Consider the following 22974-nt stretch of genomic DNA (forward strand, 5'->3'; position numbering starts at 1 on the left):
GGTTTTTTCAGTGAATATATATATATATATATATATATATATATATATATATATATATATATACATACATACATATACACAGTGTGCTCTGGTCCCACCCCTTTTAACCGCTGGCTTTTTAAGCAGCTCCTTTCAGGCATTTGATGTGAGACTGTCACATCTTGTTTCAGCCCAGAAGCCTTTCTCTCATTGACCGATTAAAATTGGCTTTTTGAGTGCATCCTTCCTCCGCCAGTGGACTGTATACATTGCACTGTCCCTCCCTCTGTTAGCCTAAAGAAGAGACAGATAACTACCCAGAAGTGACATTTATCACATGATCCCAATGTTAATGGGGTTGGTAGTTGCAAGTTTTGAGGTGACATGATTTTTCTCCAGTCTTCTTCACATAGATTAAGATCCACTGTAAAACTGGTTTTCGTAATGAAAGAATGATCTTGAGAAATAAAGCAAAGCAAGGTTTTTGTATATTTTATTAGGAGGTTCTAAAAAATATTTGTAATAGCTGACCTATTTACATAGGGTTCGATTCATAAAGTTCCATTGGAAAAAATAAAACCTGTTGGCAGGTTCTTTCCTGTGCCTGGAACAGATTTATGAATTTGATGGCTTTAACAAAAAAATTATTGTGACTTGGGCACATATTGATCACAAACAATTTCAAAACATTTGGAACCCCTGGTGTTCTATGGAAAATTACATTATAAATGAAATCACAAATATACTTTTGAATAGATTTAAAAGTTTACAAATGCTGCATAAATACTTAGACAAAGGTAAACATGTTTACAACTCCCAAAAAATATTATAATTTTATTTGCAAAAGTTAAATTAGTAGACCCCTAATGAAGATTCTGGTATACTAGTAGCATGCATATCTCGAGTCATGTTCGATTTTTCTTTCAGTTTTGACTGGAGCAATGTATGTTCCACCACACCAATTCGAATGTCCATCTGAATAGTCTCTTGTTTCAGCTTTGTTAAAGCCTGTTTTATCTTAACCAAAGGTGCTGTAAAACAAAGTAACATATTATTTACTCTCAGAAAACTACTGAACAAACTAGCATCACGTTGCAACATTTTTGGGCCTCTTTCCAGACTTACAAAGTCTAACTGAGTCACACTCCTAATAAATACATGCTGTTTAAGTACCAGTGAGTGCATGCTATACATTAAATACGGCAAACCTCCTGGAGACATTATTTTTGTCATTATGAGAAGACTCTAAAGTATAAACATAACTCTAATCTTGGAACTGTAGGATGAAGACCGGGATAGGGCCAGTGGATTCTGAAAGGTGGAAAAGGAGAAACCAGGTCATGCATTTAAGGAGCGCAATCACAAATCAAAAGCTAAAGTATGATTTGTGAAGAAGAATGGTCAGGAGATGCTAGACTGTCTTTCTTCGGGCATAGTGGAAGCTACAATTGAAGAGGATGTATATACACAAGAAGCATTGGCAATTGAACATGTCTGGCCAATTTATAAGTGTAAGTGTTTCTTCATTGATCGGCAAGTGTATTAGTAATGGCGTGGAAAGGTGAGTAAATGGATGGATGAGTGATTGATGGAGGCATATGTAATTCATAGGCGGGTGTAAGCCAGTAATGATGTGTGATCGCAGCACAACCTTGCAGGATACCCAATGAGAAACAATAACGAAACTACTAAATATTGACAAATAAAGAGCAAGCGGCCACTGAGTGTGGAAGGATACAACACTGAGTCAGACTGGTCTGGAACTAATGCAAACTTGTTCTTCAAGATTACATTTGCTTTCTTTTCCATTGTGCCAAACATAAGCAATAAGCACAAAGTATGTGATGGAACAAAAAGTGTAAATCCTGGTAGGTGGAAACCATGCAATAACAAACAAGCATTTACAATACAATAGGTCTCGCATTATTAAAGTTTGAGCTATTGGCATTGTAAATGACAATGCCTTTTATTCATTTGTTTTTAAAACCTGCAATCGGTGCATAAACACGCACTTTGAACGTACAGTCCTTGCTTACGATGAGCAAGGCGGGCAGTAAAAGAGACTGCCAGCCTTGCTTCTCATAAGCATGGACTATAAGTACAAAGTGCTTGTTTATGCACCTGGTGGCTATGCGTGCACTGACAGATGGTGGTGTGTGTGTCTGGAAGCGTGAACTGAAAGCTGGTGGTGTGTGTGCCTGGTGGAAAAGCGTGCACTGACATGTTTAAAAGTAAAGTGTGCCATACTGCGATTGCTACAATAGTTAATTGTGGATGCGTTAACAATTGATGCGTGCACTGATGGTGTGTGTGCCTGTAGGAATTGTGCGCTGGTGGTGTGTGTGCCTGGGGGTGTAGTGTAGTTCCTATTTTCCCACTAGGCTCTGCGCATTGGAATAACATAAACGATAGTTTAGACGTAGGACTGAGGTCGACTAGGTCTCTATTGAATATGTTAGACTTAATTTAGGTTTGCCAGCTAGCTCAGAGGTCACTAAAAACGTTCTCAAATGAACAGGGAGGAGTGAACTTCCCTGATTAGACAAGAAGGGATTCAGCTTCTGACAACAACATAAACATGACAACTTTGCTCCCCCAGAATTAGGAGTATATCTCCAGAGTCGTGTGAAAACAATAGATAGCTATTTCACTCAGTCAATCGTGCATACTTAGTTTCACCAAGTGCAGAGAAATAGAGACAGGCGTTTTCAATAAAAGGTGTTATTTATTGAGCAGTCTTCTTTCTCAAGCAAGAGAAATGAATTGTCACATTTGCAATACTTGTTATAAAGTAAAGTGCGTACGGTAAAAGGAGTACCGTATTTTCCGGTGTATAGGACGACCTGGCGTATAAGACGACCCCCTACTTTTCTTCATAAAATGTAGGTTTCATGCTATACTCGCCGTATAAGACTACTCCCACTTCCAGCGCAGTACTGTATTGCCGGTGGGAACTTTCTACAGTCCCCTTTCAATGCCCATGAACTGAGGAGATGACGTACGGTACTGACGCTCCTCTCCTTCCGATGAACTTGAGATTTATGGCCACATCGGAAGGAGAGACGCCAGATCAGCGCATGTGCCGGCTGTAGCTCTAGACTTAATACCTACTCAGTTCGAAAATACCGAAATGCCCCGTGAGATCCTGCTCCCATCGGCACTACTGCACTACAGGACTGTAAGAGACTGCACACTATTGTCATTTTTGATTCATGTGCCGTAACTTAACGTAACGTTTGCTTTTGTAATTTGTTCTGTTGTAATTATCTCCTCATGTATCATTACTAGTCCTATTGTGAAGCGCTCTGACACCTTCGGGTAAAGTCCGCGCTATATAAAATCGCATACGGTAAATAAAGTACCGTACCGTACAGCTAGAGGGGATTGTAGTACGACTCACATAAGCACGAATATGGTATAAGGGGGATCAGTAGCAGGGAGAGAGATTAGAGAGACGCCAGATCAGCGCAGAGAGAGACGCCAGATCAGCGCATGTGCCTGCCCGCTGTGTCTCTAGACTGAGCACGCAGTTCGAACATACCGAAATGTTGCTTCCACTCCTAAAAATTTGGTACCCGGCGTATAAGACGACCCCCGACTTTGGAGAACATTTTAAGGGGTTAAAAAGTCATCTTATACGCCGGAAAATACGGTATTAAGAAATAATACTGTAAAAGCATTGATATGGTTTCTGAGCCATATGATTCTTAAAAGGTATAAAATATATACAGTTACATACAATGATAGAAGTTTGACTAAACGTAGTCAACTGGTGCTTCTAAATACGCCTACCCCGGTGTACCTAACCTAAGCCTAGTACATGGGAAGGAGTAAGTGAGCTGCAGTTAAAGTTAAGTTAGTTTTGCCAAGAATCTGACTCAAGAATTCTCTAAGGATCTAATCAGCTCCATACCTTGGTTTTAGAATGAAGGAGGTCTTGTATCTCGCTCTCAGGACTCGATCTCCCAGTAACCCGCAAGGGTGACTGGAAACACTGGAGCTGGATTTTCTCGGCAGGAGAAAAAGACACCGTCTTTCTCAGTGCGTCAAATGGGAGGGACGGCTTCCTTCGGCACTCGCATCAGCTGGGCTTCGGATAAGTAGATAGCCGCTCTGCTCCATACCACCGTGTGTTGCTTAGGGCAAACGCTGGTATATTTATACCTGGAAGGTGCAGTGTTTGACGTAACGTTGGACATAAGACGTCAATAAAAGAGGTAACTAAGAACTGGCCGTTCTTTCAGTGCTCGCATGAGTTCTAGGACAAATCAAAACAAAAGTATGGGGAATTCCCAGGTTGCTGGAGGTTTGGTTTGTTGAAAGAACTCGTTGTACTTTCTAGGAGTCTAAGGAAGTAGCCCTGCCGTATTTGGTTTGCATTGGCTATTACTAAATATGGATTTGATTCTTATGCCTTTATAAGGGTATGATTTGTTATAACCACATAAGGGCATAAATCGGGATTATTTAATTAGGGTCCTAGATACGATCACAATAGTGGAAGTGTGCACTGCCGGCTCGGTGTGTGTACACTTGGTGAAAGCATGCACTGACATCTGGGTGTGTGTGTGGTGGAAGCGTGCACTGACGGCTGGTGGAGTTTGTGCCCGTTGAAAGCGTGCACCTACGGCTGGTGGTGTTTGTGCCCTCTCATACAAAACCACACTTCCAAGAATGTCATACTGCCTCACATACAATTACACATACATCACTCCCTCATATACTAACCTCATCCCTCAAAATCATAAATTCCTCACATGCGAACCCCATACTCCACAAAGATCACATTCCCTCACATACAAACCCCACACGCCACAAACATCACTCCCTCACATACGAACCCCACACTACACAAGCATCTCACTCCCTCACATGAGATCCTCACACTCCACAAATATCACACTCCCTCACATACAACCTCACACACCTCCACAAACATCACTCCCTCCCATACAAATACACAAACATCACATTCCCTCACACATGAACTCCACATAATCACATTCCCTCACAAATAACCCCACACTTCACAAACATCCCTCCCTAACATATAAACACACACTCCTCTACAAACATCACACTTACTAACACACAAACCCACAAACCTCCACAAACACCATGCTCCCTCACATACACAAACATATCAGTCTATCTCAGACTTGTCTTATACACCCCAGTCTCAGTCGCATATACGCATAACGCGTTCTCACTGACACACACATGACGTACACCAAACTCTCTCTCGTATACAGCTTCTCACATACACATTCGAGAAACAATACACGCACACATAAATGTCTATCAAACACACTCACCAGTCTTTCGCGTGCCACTGCCCTGCACCAGCCCCAGGTCCCAGAGAGGCCCCCCATTGGCTGGATCTGTTTACAGGTGCTTCACAGACGGGCCCATAGCCCCCCGAAACCTAATAAAAAGCAGCCAATAACCCCTGCCTGGCGCACTTTGTTTCCAAACTTTTGACTATAGCACGTGTCTGGAACTCAAATAAAGTAATGGAGCTTTTCACACATATAATACACTTGGGGGATCGGTAAACTCTGGTCCGATGCAGGACCATTCACCAATCACGGCGAATAACGCAAAACAGGTTTCCAATATTTTTGTTGCATCAGTAACAACGGAGGAGCAGGCCTGCTGTGACGTTTCACTTTGGAAAACAAGATTGACTCTTGGATTTCTTGGATTTCTCTTTTCGTGAGTTCATGGTTCTCCAACTCCCTTAGGCTTCTTAGGCAAGAAGTGAGGAGAATGGAGAGACTATGGCATGCCAGTTGGGATCTCAAAAACAAGGATGCGCATCGACTTCTGGTTAAAAAGTACAAGGCGGAAATCTTGCAGGCTAAACAACAATATTTCGTGACAGTGACCTCCTCGCTTTCTTCTCCGAAGGAACTTTTTAAAACCGTTGACTCCCTGGTCAGACTGCAAGTCCCTGACCCTGTCATCCCTTCGCAGGACCTTTGTGAAAAGATCGCCTCCTTTTTTCACTCCAAAATCCAGGACATTTACTTAGCCCTTGAGGAACAAAGAGCTGCCCTCAGTGCATCTACACCTGGTGTGGAGATGAGTCTAACCATCACCGAAATCTCCACTCCTTGCATTCTGGACACCTTTCCCTCGCTGACTTTACAAGATCTTGAGCTCTTGTTAGCCAAGACTAAGTCCGGATCACCTTTGGATTCCTGTCCTCTGAAGGTCATTAAACAGTGTAGGGAGACCCTCTTACCTCCTTTGGCGGAGATAATGAATCTTGCCATTAGAGATGGTATCTTCCCTGCAGAGTGGAAGAAGGCGGTAGTGAAACCCCTGTTGAAAAAGGCTTCCCTGGATCCTGGGGTTCTAAAAAACTTCCGGCCTATCTCCCTGCTCCCCGCTCCTGCTAAGATGCTTGAGACTCATCTCAACAAACATCTCGCTGCCTTTGTCGAAAGCTCTGGATGCTTAGACTCCTCCCAGCATGGATTCAGGAAAGAATTTAGTACTGAGTCAGCCCTCACCATCGTACTTGACAAGATCCGTACATCAGTAGATGAGGGCCAGACATCTCTCCTGGTCCTGCTAGATCTAACGGCGGCTTTCGACACCCTCTCCCCCTCGGTACTTACATCTCGGCTGAGGGAGGTGGGGGTGAAGAACGCAGCTCTTGATCTCTTGACCTCCTTTCTCACAGGGAGGGAACAAAGAGTCAAGCTTGGGGAGTTTCTATCTCCATCCCGTCCTGTGCTATGTGGGGTTCCTCAAGGGTCGGCCCTTAGCCCGACCCTTTTTAATATCTATGTTACCCCACTGGCCAAATTAATAAGATCTTTCGGGATGGAGGTAGTCTCGTACGCAGACGACACTCAAATCCTCGTTTCTCTACCCCATTCAGATGAACTAATCGCCTCCAAATTTAGATCTTGTATGGAGGCGGTCGGTAAGTGGATGGTTCAGAACTCTCTGAAACTGAATGGGGAGAAAACAGAGGTGATGGTGTTTGGGGGAAAAGAAAACATCTGGTCAGCCAACTGGTGGCCTGACTCCCTTGGTACTTGTCCCTCCCCCACATCCTCTGCTAAAAATCTCGGGGTGATAATAGATCCTGCCCTTGACCTAGGTAGCCAGGTGAGCAGAACTGTCTCCACCTGCTGGGGCCTGATTCATACTCTCCGTAGGGTCAGGAAATTTCTTTCCCTCCAGGCAAGAAAACAAATAGCTGTCGCTCTCATCGGCTCGCGTTTGGACTACTGCAATGCGCTGTATGCAGGACTCAATAAAGGACAGCTGCAGCGCTTGCAGGTGGTCCAAAACGCCGTAGCCAGATTTGTCCTGGATATCCCCAGACGCTCTTCAGCCACTGCAGCCAGGAAAACACTGCACTGGCTGCCGGTAGAACAGCGTATTCGGTTTAAGGTCCTGTGTATGACCTACAGAGCCATCGCTAAAAAGAGCGACACTGGAATCGGATCCATTATCTCCCACTATGTTCCCCGAAGAAACCTGCGTTCCTCTGGGAAACTGCTTCTAGCAGCCCCCCGTGTACGGAAAGCCAGGTGGGGCGGTAGAGCCTTTTCCACCCTTGCTCCTAAGTGGTGGAATGAACTTCCTTTGGATCTGAGATCCCTTCCGTCCCTACAAACTTTTCGCACTGCCTTAAAGACCTCTCTCTTCAAGCAAGCTTATGTCTAAGATCCTAATGTTTCCTTTCTGGGTCCTTCCTGACCTTTTGCTAGGCGCCTTGATACCTTCGGGTTATTGTTCTGCGCAATATAAATTATTTTTCAATTCAATTCAATTCAATTGTGTAAGTAACATGTGGTTGCCTTTCACTTGCACTGCGCCGAAGTCCTGCTGAATACGGCGTCATCCGCGCACAAACTGAAGCTCTGTGACTATATGACGAAGTCCTGTCTCCCTGCACCTTTCATGTCCGCTGCGAAACAAGAAGTCAGCGGTTGTTTTATTTAGTTGCTTTGCCATGAAATTGATCCAAAAAAAAAAAAGCTTGTGAGTGGTGCGCGCACGCGTGCCACAGCGAGCATATGTCTTCAATTATCGCGCCCGTGTCTGAGCACGATAATTGAAGACATATGGGCTTTGATGCGCGTAACAGACACCAATAGGCCATAGGCGGAGCTACGCAACCGCCTACGGCCTATTGCATGTTCTGTTAAAAAACAGCACGCACGCAAAGCCCAATCAAAAAGGCCCTAGGAAATGAACACGCACGAGCTGTGTGGAATTTCCAGGTCCATTTTCAAACCCCTACAAAAGGGCTCTTCGCTTCACGAGCCCTAAAAAGGCTAATGAACACCCAGCAGTGTCCAGCTGCTTAAGACACCCAGGAGCCCGGACAAAACTCGAAAATGTCTGACACTGTCGGGACCTAAAAGCACAACTTTACACAATATGTAATGATGCTGCCAGCCAAAAAGCCACCTAATAAGAGCCCAGAGTAGTGTATCTTTAAACTCCAGCAAGACTGCAGAATGTCAGCTCGTAAGAGGCCTCTTGTAATCATTGTAATTCAGCAATGGTGGCAGCGAAACAAGACCGATGTGTTTTGGGAACTGCATGCCTGAGGCGGTTCATCTAGCGAGGACAATACGATGGATTGTGCTTGCTGGGCTTCAAGATTGCCTCGCATTTTCAAAGCAGCAGTAACAAAAAAGGAAGTAGAGGCAAGGCCAAGTTTACGAGAAACAGATGGCAGAAATTAGAAGAAGGGAAGAATACTACGGAGACTGGTATAAAAAAAAAAACGGAGGAAGTGGATAGTGACAGACACCAAGGAAGTGGTGATCTGCACTTGATCAGTTGAGTGGCACAAGCATGATTGGGGATTCTGGGTCCCTTGAGGTCCGGCTTTGACAATAGAGAACACTTGTGTCTGCTAATCTAATTCACTCACTGTACACTGAAACATCCAATGTTTCAGTCATTGGCCATTGGCAGCATAACGGTCCACAGGAAGTACACTTGTGGGCAGATTCAACACCTCAGTGAGATTTGTATCAAGCAATGGCTGCGCGGTTCGGTCCCAAAGCAACCCATGGATTAATTGAGCGGACTCAAATTCCATCTCTGTATGTTAGTTGCTGATCAAATTAACTATGTCAAAAAGCTAAAGGTGCTTCTAGGCAAAACTAACATGCATTGGTAAATGCATTAGGTTTCGCCTATGGGATTAATAATAAGAGGTGGGGGAGCAGTGTTAAAGTGCAGGGAGAATGGTGTGAGTGCTCGCTGTGCAGGGTAAGTGGTGAATGAATGAAGGTTGTAAGTGCTTGAGTGCAGGGTGAGAGTGCCTCAAAGCATGGTGATTGATGTGGCACACAAAATACGGATAGCAGAGTGGTTCAGATAATGACCTGCAGCAGAAACGATTTCCTTCTGCCTGAAGGCAATCTGCCTGTGAATACCCCCACACACCAGCACCGGAAGTGGCCGCTGGGAAGCACTGCGTGTTATAAATTGACAGAAGAGATACTATTGGCTTTCTACCGACCAAGGGTGTAATATTATAAAGAGCACCGATTGTCTGAATGTATTTAACACATTTAGGGGTGATATTGCTAGTCCCGGTTCGAGACGAATTGAAATGTTCCCCCAGGTTCGTGAAACGATTCACCACTGACAGAATGTTACTGTTCCAGCTAATGGGTCTCAGATTACATTTTTCACCAACAACCGCCATAAAATGGGACTTCCTATAATCAATATCTTTCTCCAGGGCCGTTATAACTTACAAAGGACTGCAGTTGCCACTTAAGGTTCCCAGTTGTCCGAGCTAATACCCAGGCGTCCTGTGGCCAGTCAGTCACAAAGAGGCGGGTCCCTGTACAGGTGATTAGGGCCATGGCATGAGCTGATGGGGAAGAGTTGAGAAGCACTTCAAACTCATGGCAGAGCAGGCTGGAGTCTGGCGACTGACTGCTGTGGCAGCCAGCTTTAGTAAAGGTAGCAGCAGTTGGATGTCCCTCGACCACTAAATAGCGAAACATGAACTTAAACAGGGGATTTTAAATTACAGTTTCAATTTTACAAAAGACTTGTGTTTTAATTGCTCGCTCCTGCTTTTGCGAGACTGGGATGAATGTAACAACCCAGAACACTATTTTGATAGCGGTTCTCCTAAATGTACAGTGACTGTCAACAGACAATTCTGGGCATGGGAACCCTCCACGGCGCTGCATTGGACTGGGGTCCGAAGGAAACTTAAAGCATTCTGCTTCATAAATGCAGCACAGTATCTGTTTTCATTGTTGGATTTCCGAGCATGCATTCCCAGACCACTTTAATACCGAATTTCTTCACTTTAAAACTTCTATACGTGACTTGTCCGGACTGTGTTCAAGCCTAACTGACAGCATACCACTGCTGCACAACAAGGACGTGTAGCGTGTGCAGAGCAAGTAGTGGCTGCTCCACTCTGTGTAGTGAATGCTTAATATGAGGGGTATATTTAACGAATGTGTTCCAGGCATTCATTTCCAGGCCTCCTCTGAGCTTCTATTTTTCAACGTAACACTTCTAGCACAGCCGGGTGTTTTTCAATTATTTTTTCTTTGGGTGGAAAAAATGCAAGTCAGCCGATGAAGCTCCTGACCGGTTTGTTTAGGGTGTGAAGCCTTGACAAAAGCCTCAGGGCTTCCCTTGAGGCGCCCTTGTATCACACTCCCAGTCAGCGAGCCCACCCCCTGATGTTGTGCAGCTGATCTTACCCCCAGTTCAAGCAGAGTGAAGAAAGGGCTGCCTATGAATGTGCGATGCCATGCAGTCACTCCAGTCTCATCAACTCAGCCTGTGAGTGGCAACTCTCTTGCATCAAAGGAAGAGAACAACAACGGGCCAGTGATGCAGGACCGTCAAGAAACAGTTCGGTAGCTCAGCACATAACGTAGGATGTGACGACATGTGCAAAGCACCAATGACATTTCATGACATGGGAGGAGGCCAAATATAATCCATTAGGATCTCAGAGCACCTTATGGACTGAACCGTCAGCACAGGAGGATTTTAAACAAACAAGGCAACGTCCGTAGAGACAGCTACAGTAAAGTCAAGCTGTCATTTTGACAAAGCTAAAAATAAGAGAAGAGCACATGCAGCTAGCATGAAAGGTTTGAGAACTTGAAATGCGTCCAGCCAGACGCTGTAAATGGACGCTCTAAATGTGGAGGTAAAAAACGTTAAAATAGTTCCAGAAAAGCGGATGGAAACAGTACTTTGACCCTGGGAACGCGATACAAGATGCACACAAGAACAGTACGAGAAAACAGTGTGCTACAGCCAATAGAAAGGAGGAAAACTAAGAGGCAAGCACAGGAACCAATGAAAAGCAATGAAAGCAAGAGTGAGAGATGCAAGACCCTTTTTTGGATATATTTAATACAAAACATTTCACAAGCCAGCGCTGTGCAGACAAAACCTACAAAGGAGTACAGCAGGATAAATCGGGTACAAAAAGTGTGTGCTGTATTAGAAAGAAAAGAGCTGCATCAATTATCTGGTAATGCAAGTTGCTTGAGAATATTAATGCTTTTGTCGTGGTAGCCTCTTTTTCTCTGATCAGTTGTACCGGCGTGAAGGAGAAGCAGGGCCGAAATCCTTTGTAAGGGAAACATAGCCTGGCCTCTGCAAATAAACTAACTTTACTGGAGGACATACAATTCGTCAAATAACTGTCATTCAGTTACAAGTGGTTGCTTGCAAAGTCTACAGACACAGTTGTTAGCTGCAGATGTGCCGTACAACCCTGGAGTGTCCCAAAACAATTCAATACTCCATTACAGGAGTCACACAAGGAGAACAATATATTGCAGTAGTGCCCAGTGGCATCCTCCTCCCTGCCCCATGGCATCATGTAACTGAATGCCATTTAGATCAGCCACTGGGTGAGGGAGGGAGAAGCTGACAGCAAGCCTGAGATTTTTACACCACACTCCCTCTGAAGCTTACTCTGAAGATCCACTGGGAATGGCTGTATTCAAGGCCCGGACACCGGCGCTAGCAGAAGTAAGAAGCAAGCGACCACAATCATCCAGCCACCTAGATTCCCTGGTGGGAGGTAACAATGGTAAAGACTGCAAATTAAAAGCTGCCTGAACAACCAGGCCCTGAGCAGTTGCGTGACGAGACAAACAGAGGATCACCCAGAGCAGGGTGGTGCCTACGAGCAATAGCGCTCAACAGGGTCCTGGATGTCCGCCAACTGCCTCAAGCTCAACGGAGGCAAGACCGAGGTGCTGGTGGTGGGGGGAGACCGATCGGCGTGGACGTCGGCGTGGTGGCCACCGTGTTTAGGTCCAGCACCCACCCCTTGCCAGAAAGCAAAGAACTTGGGTATCTGGTTTGACTCTGACCTTACCTTTGGCCCCCAGATCAATCAGGTGGTTGGATCATGCTTCGGGACCCTCAAAAGTCTCAGGAAGGTATTAAAATTCTTACCTATCAGAGCCCGCCAAACCCTGGTACATTCACTAGTCACGTCAAAGATGGATTACGGCAATCTTCTCTACTTAGGAACTCTGGAGAAGAATCTGAGCCGTTTACAGGTTCTCCAGAATGCCGCTGCCAGATTAGTGCTTAGACTACCCAGAAGAGCAGGATCCACAGCGGCCCTCCGGTCTCTGCACTGGCTCCCGATCCGAAGCAGGGTGGTATTCAAAGCCCTGTGCACATGCCACCGGATCATCAACGGGAGATCTCCGCTCCCTTTGAAAGGATTGCTGACACCCTATGAGCCATCTCGATCCTTGAGATCTTCCGGCTCAGGACTCCTGGCAATTCCTAAGGTGTCCAGAGCCCGGATGGGTGGAAGATCTTTTAGGTTCCTCGCAGCATCAAGATGGAACAAACTACCTATGGCTCTGCGATTAGAACCTTCAGAATCAATCTTCAGAGCCAAGCTGAAGACTGCTTTATTTACACAGTAGTTCTTTCCGCACTTGTTAGTTCCAGCAGATATTAGCTCCTTAGCGCGGGGACACGCCGCTGTGCGTCACCAAGCGCTCTATAAAACCCCCTAAACATCACAGGGTCACCCGAAGATGGCCTTGACCAAGTGCCACGGAGGACGTCAAGTATCGAACTCCCGAAAGGCAGCAAAGGTTCAACTTCAATAGGCTCCAAATGGAGCAGATCCAATAAAGGATCAGAAAAAGCAAAGGCACCATAGGAGGCTGAAGGCCAAGCACAGCAGCCGCCCAATGAATAGCCCGTGCGAAGGCAGCACTAGACTCATTTGCCATCCGTGTAGGTAATAAACTGTCAGTAGGAGACAGTTGAAGGCTAAACCTACCACTGGACATGAGGAGCCGGAGACCAACCCAAAGGCCAGGCGACACAGGGTACTTGCACCCTGTCTCCTTCATCAGGGGAGTCTAGGGAAGCATCAGGTTCCATATGAGGAGGCCTTAATGAAAGCAGCAGCATCGACCGACGTCACGGTGGCGACCTATTGCCGCCCGAGAAGTCGGGAGGGGGGGGCAACCACCAAGGAAGGTAGACTCGACGCAGGTCCCGACGTCGTTCGACGTCATATTGGAGTCACCTGGACGTCGACGACCTCCACAGAGGACTCGACCTTGATGCAGACTGACACCGATCCCACAGCAAGAGATGCCGGAGCCTGCGTCAAGCCCGGGGTCGACCTGGGCGTTGTAGGCGCCGCCTCAGACGTCAGCGCAGGAAGCTGCACAGGGCTATGGGCTGACTGACGAGGTTGGCTGGGCTCTAGGCCCTGGCTTGGTGGCGTTGTGTCGACACACAGCTGGTGCCAGGGAAACGTCCGCAGATGAGGACCCGGCATGAGTGCCTGCTACCTCTGTGGGACTCGAAGGCGCACCAGGGAGAGGGGTTGGCTCGAAACAAGCCTGTCTTGCCTTACAATAGACCTCCATTTGGGCAGGCGTGGCCCCAACACCTGGAAAGGGTGGATACGGAGGGTGAGGCGGCCATCCGTCTTTACCCAGCTCAGTGCAAGAGGAATGGGCGGCAGCGGCATGGGCAGCGGAAGAAGAACTCCGTAAGCGAAGCCTGTGCTTACACTTACCTGTTGTCACACGGCGATCGCGGGAGCGACCTTGGGAACTAGCCTGATCTAGAGAAGAGGAGCGGCGACAGGAGGGAGCCGGACCGGACATCCGTGCGGCCAGCAATTTCATGCGACGCTCCCTCAAGGACTTTGGCTTCATCCCCTGACAGCTGCCACAGTCCTCAGAGTCGTGATGTGCGCGGAGGCACCACATACAAATGAGGTGCGGGTCAGTGCCAGACATCTGACGCGCACAGGCTTCACAAGCCTTAAGGCTGGAAGGCATTTGCACACTGTTCCACCTGGCACCAAAGGTGTCGAGAAGGCCCAAAAACCAGGCCAAGAAACTGCTGGTTTTCCAGGATCCACGCTCGGACGCGGAAACAAAGAAAACTGACTTCAGCACCCCGGGAGGGGCACATATGGCTCGGCTGACGTCATGTCCGTGGACATGAAGTCAGGGCAGAGCCGGGCGGCGCTGCCCCCAGCTCGCAGAGGTGCTGCTGCGGAAAAATTTCCAGATCCAGTCTGACGCCTGGGGATATTCTAAGTTAAGGAATCTACAGCTAGATGTCTCTATCAGATATTTATTTTACGCACATTACCAAGTAAAGTGTTCTGATTTGTTATCATCATCACACAGAATTCCAAAACAAGGGATTTCATTACTAATGAAATATTTTTGAAATGTTTGTACAATTCACTTTTGAGCTATTTAAATATGTGTTAGAATAGAACAGGACATCCTAAAGCCTTTCATTTCACACTTTTTGTACAGCTCCCTTCACAAAATCAAGGAACTTCAGTCAGAGAAAGAGAAGTAATTGCAGATGTACACTGATTTTTTACCTCGGTCTTTGAACATAGAATAAATGTGCCAAGAAAAAAACATTTAAAGGCATCTTTAAAGGCTCTGGGAGTGAACAGAACATCTGTTTGCCATTTCGCCAGAAGGGGTGAGTAGGCCCTAAATATAGCTCACCCTGATAAAATCAAACTAGCCATAGAGCACGGGCGAGCAAGTTTGTGGAGACCTGAACGTACTAGCTGTACTATCTGCAGATTATACACAAACTCATAATTTTTGACCTAATGTATGCACTGAAGCAGAGCAGGGTCACTAAAACCAGATTTTGGACCTCTTTGTATGCACATGAGCACTGAACATGTTAATGATATGGCCCCTGATCCTCTATATGAAAAGATGCAGCTGCTATAAACCTGACTTGAAGACTATCACAGTATAAACCAAAACGTTGGATTGCTGGTTGTGGACATTTATTCTGGAGGCATCTGATTGCACAGTGATTTTTGTTGCCACAGCCTGCTTTCTGGGCTTTCAGAAACAGAGCCCGGTCCTGCTGTAAGTGAAGGAGGATGGAATTATGGAAGTGCTTCTTGCCCCGGACTGTGACACTGCTCAGCGTTCTACTGTGCACCAGCAGGCAACGGCACAGCAACAAGCAGCGAACAATGATCCAAAGCTATATGATGTGAGCCAGAATAGGAGTGTAAGTAGATGCTAGGGGTCTACCGGAGATTTTAATCATGTTGGTGAATAAAATTTGTATCTATGGCAGTAAGAATGCGATCTCAATACCTAGCACAGTGAAAGTGCATTTCGCAGAAACCCAACAGGATCAGTGACCTGTGGGAGGCTCATGGTCTGCACATTTGTTAACGATAATCATGTTGCATGTTTCTTGATTGCACGGAAGCACACAGACAATCAAGAATGCTTTTCTAAATAAGAAGTGTGCAGCGCCAGATGGACATGTTTACCTAGTACGAATCACAGATTTTTCTCCTTTTAGGTTGGACAAAAATGTGTTTAAAAAACACTGGATCGGGGGCGTGGCCAAGATGGCGACGGAGTAGGACGTGCTTTTGAGTCCCTCCGGCGCCGGGCCTTCTTTAGCCTTGTATAGCACCCTGCTCCGGGCTCGTTGACGACTCACCGAATCCCCCTGCATCTCCTGGGGGACGTGTCCAACTATCGGCCCCGAACTGGCTGCGGAGGCACCCCGGGAACGGCGCCAGGACCGGAGCGGGCGAACTGCGCAGACGAGAGGTAGCGCTGTTTAGTCCCCGGGGGTTACGGCCTGATCGGAGGGAGTTGTGGACCGGGGCTGCCCTGGAGGTGTCGATCGAGGCCGCCCGGAGAGACGAGGAATCTCCAGGACACGTCTGCAGCTCCTGGACGAAGTGCGGCGACGGGGCCCAGTCGCGAGGGGGACTGCGCCTTCCGACCAGCTGCCTACGCGACCCCGAGGCTTGCGGCCTGGATACAGCGGCAGCACGGATCGCGCTATGGGGACTGCAGGAGGCGATTTCAACTGCCCGGAGAAGCGGTGAATTGCCCAGGATACCTCGACGGCTCCTGGCGGGAGTGAGGGGACACGGCCCAGCGTGGTGGGGACTGCGCCAACCGGCCTCTTGAACTACGCGAGCCTGCGGCCTAGTTGCCGCGACGGAAAGGATCGTGCAGTGCGGCCCACCCTGCTGCTGAGCTCCTTAAACCCACGGAGAGCTTGGGGGTGGTGAATGAGCACGGAGCACCGCTGAGCGCAGTGCGGTGAGCCGGCCCAGAGACGCGAGTGATCACCAGAGAACCCCTGGGCCACGTGGCGGACTGCTGGCGGGCCGGTCGGCCCTCTTGGGGTGACCCTCGCTCCCCCCTTCGCTGTGGAAGGAGAGACGGCTGAGTGCACTGGGGGAACAGCGCCTTGGACATTGCGGCCCACTAACGGACTGACGCTGGACGCAGGAGACAACTGCTCAGAAATCGAAGCCGGGGCATACCGGCCTACGGCATCAAGGGACCGATTTGTGGCGTCGCGAGGCGTGGAGGGCCCCTGGACATTGTGCTTTTCCCTGCACCAAAGTATTGCTGGCACTCAAGCAAATGTGTGGCTGAGGCCTTGGGACTGCGACCGTTGGCCCGGGACAGCCCTTTTCAGGGTCTTGCACAGCCGACCGAAGAAGGAGCGGAGTGGTGGCGCCATATACCGCATGGGACTCCCGAACCTGCCAATGGGCCATTGGAGTAGACTGTGAGCTCTAGGGCCGTGACCTGGACTGGGAAGGTGAGCAGTCGACTCGACAGAGCTGCGTACTGTTGGAGGGTGATCTCCCGCCCTGAATACCCGAATGAGCAGGGGTGCCGCGATGTCTTCCACACTGCGCAAAGGGAAGCCCGGCAAGGATGGCCCTCCAAAAGGATCCCAGCAGCCGGCAACCCACGGACCCAGCGTATCGCCCAGGCAGAAAGATGATGAGGCCCCTGCGACCAAGGCCTTTATGATGGAACTTTTCGCCTCTATTAAGGAGGACATTTCTGAGCTTCGCTCTCAACTGGCGTCGGACCTTCGCGAGGTGCGGAGGGATGTGGATGGCATCGGAGAGCGGGTGGCTACCCTGGAGGATCACGATTTAGCATGGCGAACGATGTCCACCAGTTGCAGCAGGATGTAATTCGGCTCACGGAGCAGAACTTAGACCTCCAGGCTCATGCGGAGGATTTGGAGAATCGTTCCCGCCGGAACAACATCCGCATACGCGTGGGACGGCGAAGCAGGTGACCTACGAGGCAATGTGCAGGCACTTTTCTTGCAGATACTGGGCGAGGAGGACATGCATGACATCAGGATGGACAGAGTCCACAGGATTGGTCTGCCTAGACGGGGAGGAGGGCCGCCCCCTGACATCTTGGTCTGCGTGCATGACTTCCAGTTAAAGGAGCGTATCCTGCGGAAAGCGCGGGACATTCCGTCATTGCAGTTCCGAGAGCACCGTCCTCAACTTTACCAGGACTTAGCGGCATCGACGCTCCAGAAGAGACGCGAGTTCCGCCCGGTGACCACCTTTCTGCGAGAACGTAACATTTCCTACTCGTGGGGTCACCCCTTTCGCACCATCTTTAGGTGGCAAAATAGACTAGCGCAAATCCGTTCTCTCCAGGTGGCGAAAGATCTTCTGGGCCTTGATGACTCGACTCCTTCACCGGAGGCTGGCAGTTCACCATCACGGAGGCGACGGCGGTCCTCCTCATGGCAAAGATTGGATCCGGAGACGGATCGTAGAAGACCTGATCGTACAACTAGCCTACAGGAGAGGGGTGAAGCGGTGGAGTCTGTGGCCTCAGCGACGTTGGCGTCTTCCCAGCAGAGCTTCGGAGCAGCCTGACCTCTGAGCTGATGGCCGTATGGTGCCGGAGGGGCACGTGAACTCAGGTACCGTGGGTATATTTGTACTTTTTGAGAAGACACCCCGGACCGTGGCCCTGGGGGACTCATCAGGGGTGCCCCGTCCCCAGCCCAGGAAGAACTTTACGAACTACTATCCACTGGGACTGCTAAGTACATTGTTCTTGTTTGTTTGTTGGGGGAGTGGGGGGGGGGGACTGGAGGGTTCTGGGGGAGGATTGGGTGGGGGGGTAGTTGGGGACTGGGTTGGGGCTGGGTAGGGTGGTGGTGGCGACCGATGTGTGCTTGCTGTGAGTCTTATCCCCTCTGGAGGTGTGACATATGGGCCTCTGGATAACGGGTTATTAAGCGGAAGCGACCACTGGTTTTGTGCTGTGGCTGAAAATACTTTCTTGCTGCTTTGGGGCTTGGTGCGGGGAGTGGGGGTGTGGAGGGGAGGGGCTTGATGGAGAAGTACGGGGTATGAATGGGGAACGAGGGGACGCCTGGTTGCCTTTGGCGGAGAGGGGGCAAGGGCATGTTAACAGAACGAGTGCAAAGCGATGGGACCTAATGATACCTCATGCCGCTTAGTATCGGCACATGGAATGTGAAGGGCCTCGACTCCCCACAGAAACGCCAAAAACTTTGGAAATACTTGTCTGACCACCACTTAGATGTAGTGGGTCTCCAGGAGACCCACCTGGCGCGTAGAGATAAGCTCCGGCTCCGACACAGACACTTCCCCCTTATCTACAGGTCTTCTGCCTCCACCAAACACAGGGGGGTGACTCTTCTCTTTCGGGCATCCCTTCACTTCCAGCCTATGGGGGTATTTTGTGATAAGGAAGGTCGCTGGTTGATGGTCAAGGGGTTGCTATACGGCAGATTATGCACTTTCGTAGAGGTATACGTCCCCAATGCTCGGCAGAATGGCTTTCTCCAGGACTTGTTGAATAAAGTGGGGAATTTTGTGGAGGGGAACCTGTTCGTAATGGGTGATTTTAACATGGTATGGGACAAGGATCTAGACAGCTCCCGAGCCCAGAGGGCGGACACCGGTGTTTTCTCCGCTGAAACGCAACGCCTTGTATGTGACTTAGGATTGATTGACGGCTGGCGTTCCTTGCATCCCCAGGCCCGAGACTATACCTTCTTCTCCCACGTCCACCATTCCTATTCTCGCCTAGGCCATATCTTTTTAAGCCAAGCCCTCAGGGGAGATGTCCGTGATTCTAGCGTCTTTCCGCTCTCCGTGTCAGATCATAGCCCGCTGGTTCTCGGGCTGCATTGGTCGGTGAGGGGGGACGGTTTGCGAAAATGGTACTTCCCAGCTGCGCTTGTCCGGGATGATACATCCTGTAAGGAGCTACGGAAAGCCATCAGGGAGTTTCTGGCCCTTAACCCGGCATCGGACACATCGGTGTTCAACACGTGGGACGCATGCAAAGCCTCGCTGGGGGGCACTTGGTTAGGTCTCAATGCAAACCTCAATAAATTGAGAAGGAAGGAACGAGAGGACTTAGAGGCAGAACTTGCTGTCTTGGAACAGGCGCACAAATCGAACCCGTCTAGGGCGACCCTCCGGCCATTAACGGCTGTGCGGGGAAAATTGAAGGCCCACTACAACAACCGAGCTGAATTCACCCTCCTGAGGCTTTGGCGGGTTTCATATTCACAGGGGAACAAGGTAGGAAGGCACTTGGCCCGTCAGCTCCGGGACAAGAGAGAGAAGGAGTACATCAGAGGGATCCAGGACCCGGCGGGGTCCCTGCAACACCGGGATGAGAACAAGGCGGACATCTTTGGCCGCTTCTATGCTGCCCTCTACGAGGGCGACTCTTTGGACCAGGAAGTTCAAGGAAGGTTCCAGGCTGACCTCCCCATACCGCAGGTCTCTAAAGAGTGGAATGAGCTTTTGGCTGCCCCCATCTCCAGAACGGAGGTGTTGGACGCTATTAGGGCCCTGAAGCTCCATAAGGCGCCGGGCCAAGACGGCTACACTGCCCTTTTTTATAAATCATTTGCGACGGAGATGTGCGACTATCTGGTCTCCCTTTTCAATGAAATGGCTGTCACTGGGAAGACCTCAGGGACTATGGCCGAAGCCATGATAACCGTGATTCCCAAGCCGGAGAAGGATCTCTCCAAATGCTCGTTGTATCGCCCGATAGCTCTCCTCAATATTGATGTAAATTATACTCCTCTATCATTGCGCGCAGGCTCCAGGACTTGATGCCGGCCCTCATTCACCCGGACCAATCCGGGTTCATTAAGGGCCGACAGACACATGACAACTTAAGGCAGGTGATACACCTGATAGAGAAGGCCACCAGATTCCGCATCCCGGCGATACTGGTGGGGCTTGACGCGGAAAAAGCTTTTGACCGTGTTGATTGGAGATTCCTGTTCCGCACCCTGAACGCCTTCGGCTTTTCGCACCAGTTCACAAAAATGATCCGTGCAAATTACAGCAGCCCCAGCTCTAGGGTAGTGATTAACGGGCATCGATCTGCCTGTTTCACTCACTCATGGGGAACAAGGCAGGGATGTCCCCTTTCCCCTCTTCTCTTTGCCCTGAGTATCGAGCCTCTAGCTCTTGCGGTGTGGGACTGGGAACAGATCAAGGGCCTTCCCTTTACGGGTGAGCAGCACAACATCTCCCTGTTTGCGGATGATGTGTTATTATCGGTGGGGGATCCAGCTCATTCATTACCGCATATTCCAACTGTGCTATCCGAATTTGAAGCGGTGGCGGGGTTCAAGGTCAACTTTGATAAATCATACATACTGAACCTGACTCTCCCTCCAGCGGAAGTGGAGCGAGTGCGCTTGCTCACGCCTTTGTCATGGGCGTCTACCTCTCTATTATTCCTGGGAGTTCGGTTGACCCCTACCATAAGATCATTGTTCTCAGCAAACTTCCCCCCCAATGCTACCAGCGGTACGAGCGGACCTAGATCGGTGGAAACCTAAGTATATTTCATGGCTTGGCAGGATCCATGCTCTCAAGATGGTCCTCCTCCCTAAATTCCTGTATCTCTTCCAGGCCCTTCCCATTCCAATAGAGGTGGATTTTTTCCGGCGCCTTAAAACCTTGATGCTGAGATTCGTTTGGCAAGGTGGGCGGGCACGCTTCTCCTTCACGACTGCGGCGCCCGCGAAAGGAGGGAGGAGTGGGGTTTCCTGACATGCACCTGTACTATAAAGCGGCGCAGCTACGGGTACTGGTGGAATGGTCCCAGTAGCTCTCAGAGAAACACTGGCTGCATATGGACAGGAGTGTGGGTGGGAGATAGATCTGGCCTGGAAGCCCAAGGTAGACAGGCCCAAGAATGCCTACATCAGCACACCCACTAGCACTGTCCTGAAGGTATGGGATTACAATGGTAATGACCGCTGGACCACGTATCTGTCCCCCTTTACCCCCATACACGTCAACCCGGCCTTTCCGCCGGCGATGCAGGAGGGACCCTTCCGACTGTGGAGAGAGGGAGGATGCAGAGCTCTTACGCATTTGTTCCACGGATCGGCACCTCTCACATTTCATAACTGCATGCGAGACTATGGGATCCCGGCCACTGAACGCTTCCGCCACATCCAGCTCCTCCATTGGGCGACCTCGGCGGGAATAGGAGATGCTGCCACGAGACCACTTTCACCATTTGAGGCTTTTATCCTACGCACTTCCACTATGAAGGGGACGATTTCCTTCATGTATGGGTTGTTGCTTGCCACTGCAGTTTCTCCCCTTCCCCGCTACATTATTATTATTATTATTATATGAAATTTGTAACGCGCGCAGTTACCCAGGGGCATCCCGGCGCTGTGAACACAGACACGAAAGGCTCTTACTCGATCCTACACCGGAAACAAGTGTGTTTTAAGTAGTTTCCTGAAGTGCTGGATATTGGGCTCAGCGCGGATCTTAAGGGGCAAAGAGTTCCAGTGTGACGCTACTTGCACCGAGAAGCGTCGGCCCCCAGAGCGAGCTCTTTTTACTCTTGTAGTCTGCATCAGATGTCTTTGATCCGAGCGCAATGGGCGTGTGGGCTTGTAGGGGCGTGCCATAGAAGACAGAATAGAAGGGCCCCTGCCGTACAAGATTTTATGGGCCGTACATAGCGCCTTAAATTTCACCCGCTCCTTAACAGGGAGCCAGTGGAGCGCTTTCAGGGCGGGGGCAGCTGATTGTCTACGCGGCACTTCCATCAAAACCCTCGCGGCTGCGTTCTGCACCTGCTGAAGGGTTTTGAAAGTTGCTTCTGGGGCGCCCAAAAATAGCGCATTCCCGAAGTCGAGCTGCGACAAAATTAGACCGCGAATCAAAAGCTTCCTAGAAGAATTAGGGAGCAGAGGTAGCACTTTGCGAGCAGATCGCAGCAAGCCAAAGCATACCCCCGCGGTTTTCCTAGCATGAGTCCTGAAGGATAGATCTTCCTCCAACCAAACCTCCAAGCTCTTGATTTCCTTCTTGGGGGATGGTGGATCACCCAGGGACCGCGGCCAGCAGCTGGTGATGAGAGAGGGACAGGCCTTGCCCAGCACCATCAGCTCAGTCTTGTTACCGTTGAGCTTCAACGCGGACTGAGACATCCAGCGATGAACATTGGAGAGACAGTCATGAAGGACTTCGGGTTGTTCCTCCAGCTGGGTGAGGCCCACAACCAGCTGCGTATCATCAGCATAGCTGATGATCTTCACTCCTGAAGGGGAGACCACTCTTTCAAGGGGAGCCATATAGGTGTTAAATAAGGTAGGGCTCAAACATGA

At 49.2% G+C, this 22974-nt stretch overlaps 1 protein-coding gene across 1 annotated transcript in view; it reads right to left on the reverse strand.

Annotated features, from left to right (window-relative positions):
• Positions 1-456: 456 nt before the first annotated feature.
• IFT57 (intraflagellar transport 57) overlaps positions 457-22974 on the reverse strand; it is a 94536-nt gene continuing 72018 nt past the window's right edge. Inside the window, exon 11 of the mRNA XM_086925854.1 lies at positions 457-1010. Within this exon, the coding sequence (XP_086781980.1) occupies positions 832-1010 (179 nt within the window). The 3' untranslated portion in view covers positions 457-831. The remainder of the gene's footprint in view (positions 1011-22974) is intronic.

This window comes from Lissotriton vulgaris, chromosome 6 (assembly GCF_964263255.1).
Source record: "Lissotriton vulgaris chromosome 6, aLisVul1.2, whole genome shotgun sequence".
In the NCBI taxonomy this organism is placed as follows: domain Eukaryota; kingdom Metazoa; phylum Chordata; class Amphibia; order Caudata; family Salamandridae; genus Lissotriton; species Lissotriton vulgaris.